The sequence below is a fragment of the Lampetra planeri genome, chromosome 31, assembly GCF_965212315.1.
Source record: "Lampetra planeri chromosome 31, kcLamPlan1.2.h2, whole genome shotgun sequence".
Classification (NCBI taxonomy): domain Eukaryota; kingdom Metazoa; phylum Chordata; class Hyperoartia; order Petromyzontiformes; family Petromyzontidae; genus Lampetra; species Lampetra planeri.
This window is the reverse complement of record NC_136137.1, coordinates 11,398,471-11,412,728: the sequence shown is the minus strand read 5'-3', so window position 1 is coordinate 11,412,728 and position 14,258 is coordinate 11,398,471. Positions and strand designations below refer to the sequence as shown.

General features: G+C 51.3%; 2 protein-coding genes across 4 annotated transcripts in view; both read left to right on the top strand.

The window, feature by feature from the left end:
- The window catches only part of LOC144729029 (indian hedgehog protein-like), a 119,898-nt gene that overhangs the window by 68,127 nt on the left and 37,513 nt on the right, over window positions 1-14,258 (top strand). The gene's annotated exons all lie outside the window — the stretch shown is intronic.
- Window positions 1-14,258, top strand: part of LOC144729224 (NXPE family member 4-like) — a 35,658-nt gene that overhangs the window by 12,970 nt on the left and 8,430 nt on the right. For all 3 annotated transcript variants that reach the window (XM_078609305.1, XM_078609304.1, XM_078609303.1), the window contains exons 3-4: window positions 3,974-4,656; window positions 10,399-10,457. In XM_078609305.1, the coding sequence (XP_078465431.1) occupies window positions 3,974-4,656; window positions 10,399-10,457 (742 nt within the window). The remainder of the gene's footprint in view (window positions 1-3,973; window positions 4,657-10,398; window positions 10,458-14,258) is intronic.

The following is a 14,258-nucleotide window of genomic DNA, read 5'->3' as shown; positions in this document are numbered from 1 at the left end:
TCAAGTCCACATCCGGTTAGCACAACCGGTGATACCCAGCGTGGCAGGCGCCGAAGATCTGTGACGAGAAGGAGAACCCAACCCCCTGAGGCAAAGCATGACGAAACGCACATCAGGTCGATCCCTATATCCAGCAAGAAGTCGCACCTGGGGGATGCCCCAGTATCTACATTTTAAATAAAAAATATAATTTGCACGTGACAACAACATTTTTCCTGCTCTTGCCCATCAGCAGTCCTCCCTTGAGGACCAGCACAGACATCTCACGTACACAGCATCTACCCACTGTCACTCTCAACACAGCCCCCGGCCGCACACCCTCGCGTGGAGAGAGCAACGCTCCCCAGCAGCAACATTTAACTTGCCTTCGCCCTAACCGTGGTCGTCCAACCACAGCAACGTCCACTGGCCATCCACTCGACCAGTGCAATTTCGGGGACGAGACAATGGCACATCGCAACGACTCAGCCACGCTCCATCCCATACTATCCCATCACCAATAGACACACCCCAGCATCGTATAGTCTGATGCTTTACAGACAAGGGAAGGTTCATCCCTTGGCAAGGCCAGACCCCATCGACCCCCCATGGGGCAATGTTCCCTAGCCAATATCTTGACGATATGGAGTCGCACTCCCCAACATGCATTCTGAACAACTGAGGCTTACTATCACCAATAGGCTGAACCCGCTATCCAGCATGTGTCCTCACTGCCGTCCTAGCAATCACCCTGAACCCGTCGCATCCCGCTAACCTAGGCCATATTCCATTCGCTTGAGCGGAACAAGTCCGTGGCCATTCCCGCTGGAGGACCCGCAAGGGGAATCCCTGCCCCATGCTAGCCAGGTCTCACTGTTCGCTGCAACGTAACGGAACCCCTACTCCTGAATTCCGTGAGCCTCCGGCCCACCAGGTAAAACAGTCTGTGTGTTAGGGCCGGGTGTGTATCATCACGACTCGCCCGGGGGCTGCGGCGAGCAGAGGACGGCAGGGTGTTGACTTGAGACGCCTCGAAGAACTCGGACGGTGAGCGCAGCGTCCTCTTGCGACTGCTCCGGTGTCTCGCACATGAGCCAGGGCGGGAGTGCTCCCGCCCAGGCAGCAGCAGCAATGGCAGCTTCCCCCATGGCTCTGGCGCTCTCTCGTTGAAGGTGGTGAAGCAGCATCGGCGTCCTCTCCTTGCGGCTCCTTCCCGCAAAACAGCTGCATCAGCAGCAGGATGCACACCACGCGGCGCCTCCAAGATGGCAGAGACCGGCCGCCTCTCCGCCGCGATGTTCAAGATGGCGGCGGCCTACCACGTGGCCGCTGGAGGACGTGTGCTGGTGGCCGTCTTTCCAGCACGCCTGATGTCCTCCACTGGTGCGGAAGAAACACCAGCCATGGTTGCAATAACCGGGACCACGGAGCCCGGGGTCAGCCGGTTCTGGGTTGCCGCCTCTTCGTCGTCGGAAGACGTAACAAGTGGGTTACGCTTTTTTAAGTGCTCGGCCATCTTCCTTGATGTCATTTTGCCTTGAAAAAGTCCACTTCTGACTCCAGTGTAATAAAAGACTTCGTCAAGCACTGCTGGTCTCCGTTGGTCTTTTATTTCGTTTCCTCTTTGCACCCCGCTGGTCCTGACCGCGGACTAGCGTCTCCTCGCGCGCGCCCCGAACGCGCTCCCTCGTCGGCTCCCTCCTCGCACCCCGCTGGTCCTAACAGTGGACCAGCGTCTTCTCGCGCGCGCCCACGCGCACTCCTCCGACAGCTCCTCCGCTCCCTCTCGCACCCCGCTAGTCCTGACAGCGGACCAGCGTCTCCTCGCGCGCACCCCGTGCACGCTCCTCCGTCAGCCCTCCGCTCCCCACTCCGCATACCGCTGGCCGACGGTGTGCCGAAGCCCCATCAGCCACGTGGCTGATGGCGCGGCGGCCACCCAACGTGGTCCCACTTCTTCACTCGAACAACTGACCCCGATCCCTTCCGGGCTCCCCCCTATATCCTGTTTTTCACGTGATCCTGACTCCTCCCCTTCCGGATCATCAGATCCGGCCTTTCCATACTGCCCTGCTGGCTCCACCCCCATTCACTTCGCTTCCAATTGTACCCGAGGTGAACGGCGGCCCCTCCCACACGCCCCCCATACTGGGCTCGGCCCTCCAATACCCCGGGCCGTGTGATTGGGCCAGAGCCCAGCAGCAAACCCCATTTACGCTCACATTACATTGGTACACGTGAAGAAAGAATCTGGCCCTGCTATTTGTCCACAGGGTATAAGGTCTTTATGTCATGGCACTGGTCCACACCTATGTCCTCTTTGTACTCTTCGCCTTTTGGCGTTCTCTAGTTTGACACTGCTGGTGAGACTATGCCCTAAAGAAGGCTGTTGTCTCGTGTGTAGGCCAATAAGTTTCAAAGACAATGCATAAAGTTGTTACATGATTATGAAAGACTTATAGACTACATAAGTGAAGTGGATTCAACTGAGTCGCAGACGTACACTTTGGAGGCAACACATTTATTAATATCAACACTCGGGGTAACTACCCCTTAACATGACAACAATCTATGGTGGTGGACCACCAGGCTAACTGCATGGTAACTAGCTACAACGGACCGGACCACAGCTTGGGTACAGGTCCACGTGTTGAACGTAGATTCTTCTGGATGAACAACAGCAGCTGGTCCCTCTGGGGGACCCGGCTTTTATCCTCTGCGGCGTGGCTGGCTCCGCCCCTGGCCATGACCACCTTCGAGAATCCTCGAGCAGGACCTCAGACCTGACACGTGACCACCCCTAGCCCCCACCTGGGGGCCCTGTGTAGACTTTACCGGTCACGTGTCCTTTGGGGTCAACCAGAGTGCCATGGTCCTTAGTAACCCCATTCCCATGGCCGGCACTCTCACACCCTATCCTGTAGGGGTCGGCACTGCACGCAGAGCGTGGTGCTATCCAAGGCTGTCAGTCAGAGCTCTCCGAGCCCCTCCAGGGCCGATACTGCACCCACATGTGAGTGGTGCCGGCGATGTCAATACACCATACGTCGTGCCTCTCTCGGGCCGGAATTCCACAGTAACATCCGCAATATCACTACATAAGTAATAGTATATTATTCTCGTATACTGACACTGGTGGTGAGATTAGGCCCTAAAGAAGACTGCTGTCTTTGGTGTACGCCAACAGTTTCAAAGACAATGCCATATATGATCAGAGCCACTTTGTTTGCATGTTCACCACAAGTACTGTGTGTGGTTAATGCAATAACTTAATTCCTTACAAAAGTTTTATATTTGGTGTTTGAACATCTTAACACAACTCCTGTATAGGTATTCGTGTAGTGCGGGTGTGTTCGTTTGCAAGAAGGTGCGGGTGTTCGTAGTCTCAAACAGTGTTAGTTATATTGCCAGAAAGGGTTAAACCTATTCTTATATGTTGATACTGGCTAGAGATGTCCCATGATGTAGCTGCTCACTCCGAGCTCTCAATGTCCTGATAGTGGCATTGTCTTTGTGCTGTTCGCCTTTTGGCGTCCTCTGGTCTAACACTGTTTGAGACTAGGCTATAAGGAAAGCTGTCTCTGGTATGAACCAATCAGTTTCAAAGAATGCATATACTACCAAAGCATTTTTTTGCATATTCCTTGCAAAAGGTTTCAGTTTGGTGTTTTAATATCTTAACACCTGTTTATTTGCCAGAAAGGGTAAAACCTATTTTTATAACATGATATTTATTATTGTTGTTCGTTTTTTTTACAAGCCGTAATTGTGGAACGCTTTGTCTGCCGGCCCGAGTAGCCCTTGAAAGTCAAATTCTTATCTCAGTGGTCTCTGGTCGGGATATACGCCTACTCTGATTATCATGCGTCCGAACACCAGACCTGAAATTGGGGAGGAATTTTGCAAGAATAGGGGGTGGGGGGATGTGGAGGGGGTGCTATTTTGCTATTGCTTTTCCAAATTAATTGACGTAAAAAAACATCTTCTATTGCAGATGTTGTTAAAGATTGACGAGGGCATGCCCGTGGTCTACTCCTGTCATGCAAATTTATACGAGATGATGTTTAAAAATAAACCGAAGGTCATTGCTCGCCCAATCGCGGACATGACCTTCGTCTCATCAGCCTCCAACAGCATTGCCAGGGTTATGAATGGCAACAGGACGCGACGGCTCAGCGTGGGTGACACGCTGCTCGTCGAAGTCAAGATGCGAGACTTTGCCAGGCGTCCCAAGCACCATGGCGGGGACTTCCTGCTCACCAGGCTCTCAAACGTGCGGCTCGGCGCGGCCGCCTCCGGCACGGTGACCGATCACGGCGATGGCACATACCTCGTGGCCTTCCGCATCTCATGGCCAGGCGAGAGCCACGCCGAGGTGGTGCTCGTCCACTCGAGCAAGGCGGTCGCGGCGCTGGAGAGGGTGCGCGAGGCCGTGCCTGACAAGATCGGTTTCTGGGGCTCGTTAGTGTCCGGCCGACGCGAGGAGCGGTCTGCCTGCCACGTGTCCCTGAACGCGACGGCAGGTGGCAGGCTCTGCGACTTCGGCGACGCAGAGCGCGGCGAGGCGTGGCGGTGCGCGAGGCCGAGGGGGATGCCCTGCAGTGCCCTCCGGGGCTACGTGTCGTACACCAAGTACGCGCGCATGTTCACGAGTGAGGAGTGCCAGCTCTTCTCGAGGTGAGCGAGAGACTTCGGTTCTCGACAACATCTGGTGGCCACCCTTCGTGAAACCCGCTACGAACAAGAGTTGACTTGTTATGGCTACTCGGCAAACTCACTTCATCCAGTCGTTTTTCTTCCCCCATGCCGGGGGGGGAGACTTTTCTCACGACGCAGAAACGCGTCGTCCATTACAACGCAGGATGCATGCACATTTAGAGAGCGGGTTCTGTGCGCAGTCGACGACGAGCTACAGTAATGTCCCAGAATGTATATACAGGGTGCTTCAAAAAAATGGACACTTCTGACAATTTGCAACAACACCACGTGAAATGTGCCTCCAGGCTCTCAAGACCACCTGGAGAAGATTCCAGGCACGTGTATTATCCGTTCTTTTCCCATTAAAAACGATAGTCCCATGTAAGTGTTTATTTTTTTTAAGCACCCTATCTCTATCTACAGGAAGGTTTTACTATATATACATAGTAAGGTTGCTCTGTATGTATACAGTAAGCAAACACTTGATTTGAAGCTTTTGTGACTGCAGGAATTACTCTTTGGTTCTTGCGGTAAAGTCACGTAGAAAGAAAAGAATTTAAATAATAGATTGCAACACAAGCAGTCGTCATCAGATAGAACTAAATTTGAGAGAAAGATAAAACACAGACACGGAAACACACATACAGATACACGAGCACAAAGAGACAACACAGAGACACACAGAGAGACAAACATAACATACACACACAGAGACCAAATGCATCTGTGTCGTGGCCTTAAATAGAGAGGGGGGGGCAGAGAGAGAGGTGGGTCTGCTGGAGCAGAGAAATTGGCATGTCAATGAGAGAGCTGTGTGTAAATCCTCGTTATTATACCTCGAATGTCAGTATACTATTGTAGGCAATGGTAGATGATCGTAGACGACCATTCAATATAGACCAACATAGACAATCGTAAACTATCATAGACCACCGTAGACTGTTGTAAACCACCATTCATCGTAGACCATCATAGACCGCCATTAATCATAGATCATCGTAGACCATTATAGACCATCGCAGATTATCGTAGACCAACATTCATCATAGACCATCATCCATCGAAGACCATCACTTATTATAGACCACCATCCATCGTAAACCATCGTAGACCGCCATTAATCATAGATCATCGTTGACCATCATAGACTATCATAGACCATCATTCTTCATAGAACATCATTCATTGTAGACCATCTTAGACCTACATAGATAATCGTAGACCATCATCCATTCATAGACTATCCTCCATCGTAGGCCAGCGTAGACCACTATTTCTTCTCGTGAAGTTTACCGGATATCCCAAGCCCACCATGTCACTGGAATGCAATCCTGAGTTTAGGTGGGGGGACACGACCCGTGAACACACACACATACTCATCGATTAATAAATAAAATTGGGCATGGAACGGAGCCACCGCCACCATACAAAACAAGGACACAGGGGATTGGTGGGAGACCTGATTGGAGGGAGAAAATGTCCGATTATCGTGAAGACCAATTTCAAAACTGTAGAAAAAACTCTCAGGCCAAGTCCCTGTGAATACGAGGAGAACAGCCAACTTTCCAATTCATCAGCACATCGACAACGTTCCCCCTGGTCATCGCGTGAAGTCATGCAAGGCCTCCTGTTAGAGCCCGTTGCTCTTACACCCGATGAAGCTTGGGAAGTCGGGTGGAGTTCAACAGAACTCACAAACACCGCGTTATTGTGAACGAGCCAATGCAGAGGGATCCCCTCTGGGGGTTTTGGTGTTCACACGAAGCTGTTCGCGGTCTCACTCTTAGCAGCATCCACCGCAAAAATCAGAGCAGCGGGAGATGCGGATATCCTGATGCACAAATATAAACTTCTGCGGTAGTAGTCGTGACTGTGGTCATCCAGAACAGAGACCATGAGAAACCGTGTAACCACGCAATGCCCCAATTCACAAATACAATGGAGGAGACATCATCACAGCGATACCACCACTCCGCTGCTCCTGATGTGGCTTATCTGGCTCTACCACCTGAATGTGAAATTGTGGTTGGTTGATCTGCATCTACATCAGCAGGCGTACGAAAGAAGAAGACCAACACACTCACACTCCTTCACCCACACAACAACCGCCATTCAACACTAAGTGGCGGTGACGTCACCACGACGCTTGTGCCAGGCTATGTGCCTGGCACAAGGCAACGTGTAGTGTCGAACGCCCGCTGGCAGGTGGTCACGGGGCAGACCCAAGTGCCACGGGTCGACTGACTGAGATGACTGGCTGATGCACCACCTGTGCTCCCACCTGTGCCAACTTGCTGTGCTTTAGCCACCCGGCACTCCGCTCGTTGTTGTGAGCATCGCTCCTCCATTCTCCGTTGTTGTTGGAGGGCGATTGCCTCCAACTGCCCGGTAGTGTCCTTCATGAACCTGCTCCACAGAGGCCGATCTTGACACCGCTGGTACCAGTCATCGGCAAGTCCACTCAGCTCCACATCCTCCTGTACCACATCACTCCATTTCATCTCTAGCCCGTACCGCGCCCATTTAGGTAGGCCAGCCTAAATGTTTCTCACTGGTGAAGATGTTCCGTTAGGGAGGTCCACGTTTCGCAAGCATAGAGAAGGGGGGGAATGACCGTGGCCGAGGAAGACCTGAAGCTTCTTGTGGAGCGACAGACCAGGTAGCTTCCGCACAGCGTTACACAACCGATGAAAACATAATGCCGCTCGACTGATTCGGAGTGAGACCTCTGCTGTCAAACCGGAGTCAGTCATGAGCACACTGCCCAGGTATGGAACACTCTCCACTATCTCAACAACTGCCCTATCACCAATCGGAAGTTGTGAGGGTGGAGTGTCCGATGGTACAAAATACCCAGGCAGGTATTTAGTTTTGGTGGGGCTGATGGTAAGGCCCCACCTATTAGCGGCTCGCTCCAGGTTCAGCAGCAGCACCTCCAACTCCTCTTCTGAGTGAGCGGCAATTACCAGATCATCGGCATACGTAACATGGTTGACCAATAGGGAGCCATCGCTTGACTGCACCAAGGCATCGATCAGCCTCCCATTGTATATGTACGAGATTGGAATTTCTCCAGTACAGCCATCTAAGGCCTCATGAACTACGTGGTAAAAAATATGTTAAGTAATGTGGGAGCCAGAGGACATCCCTGTCACACCCCAAGGTGAACAGGGAATGGCTCCGACTCCCGGCCACGTAGTTTTACCCGGGTCCGCTCACCATCATGAAGGTCCTTAATGATTATGAGCAGAGGGTCACGGGCTCCATCAGCATGAAGAATAACCCAGAGCCCAAGCCTACTGATGGTATCATAGGCCTTGTCCAGGTCAATAAAGCAGAAGATGTAGATTTTGTCGGAATTCTTTATATGTCTGCTGTAGCAGACGGCCAGAAAATATGGCATCTGTCCAGGACCGCCCTTTCCTGAAACCACATTGGGGCTACGCAAGCCTCTCCTCAACGTATCTAGCAAGGCGATGTTGAATAATCCTTGCCAGGACCTTTTCCAGAACACTGAGGAGTGAGATGCCCCTGTAGTTGTTACAGTCTGTGCGGTCCCCCTTCTTAAAGAGGGGGACCACCAGAGTTATAATGTCATGTAGGGCAGTCTGCCCAAATGCCACCCTCCCTCAGCATTTCGCTTGGGAGATCATCTCTGCCCGGTGCCTTTCCTGGTCTCATACTCTGGATCGCCTTTAATACTTCCTCAACAGATGCACTTCAGCCAGCCACTCACAGGGGGTGACTTCTTCCAATATTTGAGACACTGCAGCCTCAGCAGGGTCATTCCCACTTTGTCCCACGATGTTTTCCATGCCAAGGGATTTCCCCTCCCCCAGGACTTCACAGAAATGCTCAGCAAATCTGCAAACCTGTTCCTGGGGGTTGGAGATTGGATCACCGTTTTCCCCTAATGATGGTAGTAAGTACAGTATGTCCCTGCAGGTTATTTGTTTGATGGATTTAAATAGCGATTTGAGGCAGACTCCATCTCCTCAGCAACCTGCCACCACCACCCATCCTTGCAGCGCCTCACGGCTCTTCGAACCACCGAGCGAAGGCTGCGGTAAGCCTCCTCATTCTCTGACATGGGATGCTGTAGACGATGAGAGTGGGCATGTCGCTTTTTCTCAGCCAGCCTGAACACCTCCTTTGTCAACCAGGGTCTATGGGGAGGTCTGAACTGTGCACCAAAAGCAGCCATTGCAGCAGCATGAGCCACAGTCCTAAACCTCGCCAATTTCCCCTCGACATCAGGAGGAGTGGGGGATAATGCCAATCCCAGCCGCAAGTGATTATGAAATTCTCGCTTGCAACTTTCATCAGCTAGCTGAGACCAGGCCACCTTTGGTTTGAATGGGGTCCTGGGTGTACACCCACCACAGATGACAAGTCGATGGTCAGTGGGCATATCAGCTCCACAGTAGGTCCTGGTGTCAAGGACATTGGCCCGTATCCGCCGTTCCATCACTACGTGGTCCAGCAGATGTTCTTGCTTGGACCCGGCATGCATCCATGATGTTGTGTGAATGTGCCGATGCCGGAACAGCGTGTTGGTAATTACAAGCACATGGGCTGCACAAAAATATAGCAGCCTCCTACCATTGTTATTGAGCTGATCTGGCCCATTTCTTCCAATCACTCAAGAACAGCATCATGACCAACTTGGCCATTGAAGTCGCCCAACTGGATGACTATCCCCAGGGGCCACTTTGGCTAACACCTGTGACAGGAGGTATTAGAAGCCATCTGACTAATCGGCCTTTCCTGCATCTCTACACGGATGTTCGTCTTCGGTGGGGGAATAAGTAACCACGACCACAACTCCTTGCCTCCAGTTGATGGGAAGGCGAGCCCAAAGTAGTAATTATTTTGTTCAGAAGAAGAGCCACTCCCTGTTGTTTGGTGGTCTCCTGCCCCGAGTAGGGAACTGTCCACCCCTCGTGGTGGCAGGAGCCAGAGCCAGTCCACCAGACCTCCTGAATGCCACATAGATCCGGGATGTACCAGTCCAGCTCCTGACAGAAGAGTGGTAGCCTCTTCTCCACAGTGAGCGTTCGAACATTCCACGTGGCCATCCTCATTGGTTTTTTGTTGTTTCTGAAGGAGCCCCCAGGGTAAATATTCAATCTCCTGGCTCCGCCAAATGGTGTTTGGCCAGGAGACGTCATAGACGCCTGTCCCTCCGGGGCCTCCGGCACAAGCTTATTAATTATATATTTTAAACACGGTTTGTGGTAATTAATTAAAGGTGGAGGGGTTACCAGCCCCTAGCACTCCATATAGCCGCTGTGGTCGTTCCAAACGCCATGAGGGGAATGGCCAATCTAAATTGGCCCTCCCCCCACGGCACTGCCCACCACAGCGTTGCCGTCCGGCACCACGAGGAGGTAGGGGGTTGTTTTTGCCAGACAACCTACACTCACCCACACTCACCCACATTCAGTCACACCCACTCACACCCACCCACACCCATCTACACCCTCCACACTCGCCCACACCCACTCACACCCATCCACCTGAATGTGAAATCGTAGTTGGTTGCTCTGCATCCACATCAGCAGGCGTGCGCAAAAAAAAAACGAAGTTATAAAGTTACATGCTGCCACTCGCCATTGGTTTCACGGTGACCACGGGGGGAGTAGTATTTTGCAAGTAATGTTGCATTGCGCGTGCGGATTATTGACCTGAAATAATCATCTTATTAAAATGTCGTTACAGTGGGAATAACCTTGTTCCTATAAACATCAAATACAAGGTGCAAGCTACGCAGTATAAAGGTAAGATGTGTGATATTGCGATCATCAAAAGTACAGTAATCATCTGGTTATTCACGAAATTTGCTCTCCGCGGTTTTGGTTATCGGCGAATCGCATGTGGAACTTGACTGCTGCATCGAGAGAGTCGACTTTTTTGGCACTTTGTTATTCTTTTATCCAGAATGGGAAATTTCCACGTAAGTAAAAATGCGTCACAGACGACATCGCACACAAATCGCATCAAAAGTTAAAAATTAAGTCGCCAATGCAGACTTCACACAGCGCTTCGTCAGCGCACCACCCTTGCCCAGATCATTCATCATTTTATAAGAACCAAAACGCAACCTACATCCCCGTGCTCGCCAACAGACGGAAAGTGGTGTTCGCGCACTCGGAACCTGCCAACTTGTTCTCTTTAAAATTGCCAACTTGGCTTGTCCCAGTAAATAATTGGCCGAGCAGCCCTTTCTTGCTGTCGTGGCGGGAAAAATTTTTTATCCCAAAATTAACAGAGATATGTAGAAAACTAGTAGGGACATCTTGCTGAGGATTGCGTGTAATTTTACAAACAGGAGGGTGAGCCTTGGACAGTGGGCAAACCACGTGAGACATGTTATGGGACCTCCCTTGCCAGTATCAACATATAAGAATAGGTTTAACCCTTTCTGCCAATAAAACGGGGGGTGCTAAGACGTCAAAACACCAAACAGGAACCTTCTGCAAGTAATCATGTACATAATTGACCACACACGGTACTTGTGGTGAATATGCATACGAAAAAAACATCGCATGTTCGCCACAACTACCACATGTGGTTAATGCAGTAACCTGATTCTTTGCAACAGGTCTCTGTTTGGTGTTTTAAGATCTTAACACCCCCTGTTTTATTGCTACAAAGAGTAAAACCGATTCATATATTTGAAAAACTTTGTGTTGCATGTTCAATAGGTTTTTGTTTGGTGTGTTATCATTTTAACACCCTTTGTTTTATTTACAGAAAGGGTAAAACCTGTTCTTATACGTGAGACACGGTTTCCCTGCTGTCACAACATGGGCAAAGCTTGCACGCCTCCTCGTCGATGTGTTTAAATAGCAAACCGAATGTAGCAATGCCATGCGCCACTCTCCACTGCAAATCCCCAACCCTCTTGAGTGTGGATACCTTATACACGGCCCTCCATGCCGGGAAGCGAGTCTCTGGCAGAGGGAGATGCTCCCTCTATTCCGTGCCACACAATTCTTGTAAAGGTTCAAAGCTGTAAACCTTGACGTGCAATAGTCAGAGCTCGACTTTTGTGGCGTCTTTAAAACAATTTGACGTAGAAGACGGCTAAACCGCAAGAGTTTGTTTCCAGTTCTCTGAGTCCTACAGATCGCTGGACCTACAACTAGCATGGGAATGTTGCGGTCATCAATCAATTTTTCCATGACTGCCACGCCTTGTTACGGTAAGACTGACTAGATTTTTGCAGAGAGTCTCTCCACGAACCGTACGGAGTGTAGCTTCAAAAGCGGCATCGGGCACTCTGCAGATTCCCACATTTAATTATTTTAGTTGAGCGGGTCTTTAACCTTGGCGATTCCATCGTCCAAAAAACTCGAAACCAAGTCGCTCAAGTTAAAAGATTCCACCCTGGATATGGTGGTTAAGTAACAGAGGCTCCGCTACAATGCCATTACAACTCCCTCCATTTCACTCAAGCCGCAGCAATCACCATACATTAAAACTACTTTTATAAAATGGCGATAGCCCCCCCCCCCCCTACCGTCTATCTTCCCCATGTCAATTAAAAGCCACTGGAAGTCGTGACGCAGACTGCCACCATCATTTTGGAAAATAAAAAGAGCAGAACGCCCTTCAATAGAGGGGACTGTTCTGCATACTGGAGCCTGTGCAATAGTTTTAGCCTGAAGGCAGCTACCCTGCTGGCCAGGTATACCATCTCCCTTCCCACCCCCACTCAGCGGGAGATGCAGCACCGCCTTTCCTGAGTCAATGCAGACTATCCCAGAAGAAGTAAACTGCCAGGGTCTGCACTGAGTATAGTAACGAGTGTGAGGGCTCCAACACACGAGCCAATGCCACGAAGTGGAGGCCACGAGTGTGTTTCTGATTAACACTCGGCCCTCTAAAGGAGAGTAGTGTGAGAAGTGGCATCCACTTCTTCAGCCTCTCCACCACTCTCCAAGACACCCATCCCAATTCCATGATGCGAAATCAGCATTACCCCAAAGACACCCACGTGTGTTCACGTTTAACGCCAGGAGGCAGAAGTGGAGGTGGCGGGGTGGGGGTGAGAGAGAGAGTGAGAGACAGGTGAGAGAGAGAGAGTTGAGTGAGAGAGCGAGAGAGAGAGGTGAGAGAGGTGAGTGATAGCAAGAGGTGAGAGTGAGAGAGGTGAGTGAGCGAGAAACAGGTCAGAGAGAGAGAGGAGAGATACATAGGTGAGTGAGAGGTGAGAGAGAAGAGACTGACTTTTAAACCTCGTTTATTGTTGTCAGCAGCAACAGCACTGGAGCCGGTTTCGATTCGAAACACAGTCACCAGCAACAAATAACCCAACACAATAAAAAGCACGCGCTGCAGCACGTGGCACTGGACATTCCCTGCATAACACAAAAACGTCACATGGTGGTCATCGTGCATGCCACGCCCGACGACCGAGTGCGTTCGAAGGTGAAAAGTACGGTGCCGTTTACGCCGGTACAGAGGACTTTTACGGCCCTCAAGCATTCGAAGAAGATGCTCGCATCACCGGAGCCACGCATTGAGCAGGCCCCTGAACACTGGCACCACAGAGCAGCCATCAGTGTTGCCTGGAGCATCTTTTTCCTCGTCTTGTACACCGCCATCTTCGCTTGGGCGCAGATGGATTGGCGAGATGGTGGCACTTGTTAGCCAGGTAAGGCACCCAATATATGAAGCTGCTGTTGTAGAAGGGCACCCCCACTCTCCTGAAAATCGTCCCTAAATGGTGGAACACTGGGTTGAGCTGCTGACAGTGTAAGTACTGGTGGGGCAGACCCCCCCCTGGAACCGCAGAAAGTGCACAAGTTTGCTACCCCCAGGGAGATTCGGCTGAGCCACACGGCCGATGACAACGTCCAGTATGCCAATCCCCACTGGAGATTACCGCAGTGTTTGGCTACGGCAGACTTGAACATTTGTTTCCACTGGGGGGCAGCCACAATGAGGGGGGAAAAATTATCTCTCCATTTTGTTTCCAGTAGGATGGCCAGGTTCCGAGAATGCAGTGCCTTGACACAGCACATGTTGAGCACATTCTTTGGGGCGCTCTTCAGGGGCATGTTCCTGCAGCCTCAGAGCTTCAGTAGCTTCCCGGAGTCGCTGTGGTCAGGGGGCTGCATGCAGGAGAAGTGCAACTCTGGGAAGGAGGAGGAGGGGGGGGGGGGGCTGCAACTGTCCTCCGGCGCCTCCAGCTTCAGGCGCAGCTCCTGCATGGCGCTGAGCACATCTCGCAGCAGTTTCTCCCTAGCGAGCATGGAGCGGAATCCCGTGGTGCTGCGGACTTCGACTGGTGGCCCTACACGAGGTCGAAGACTTTCCACAGCCCTACTGATGTGAAGTGTAGAGCCAGAGTCCTCTCTCCTCTGATCCCCTGGAAGAGGCCGTTGCAGAACAAGGGCTCGTTCAGGAAATGTGTGAGGTCATAGTGCGCGAGCATTCTGCTCCACTCAAAACTGACATGCGTCCAAAAGGCTTTGATAATAACCTGGCAATAACCTGGCAGCCTCGTGTAGTCGACCAGGCTCAGGTCCAATAGGAAGAGCTCCTTTCTGTACTCTAGATACCCCCTGCAT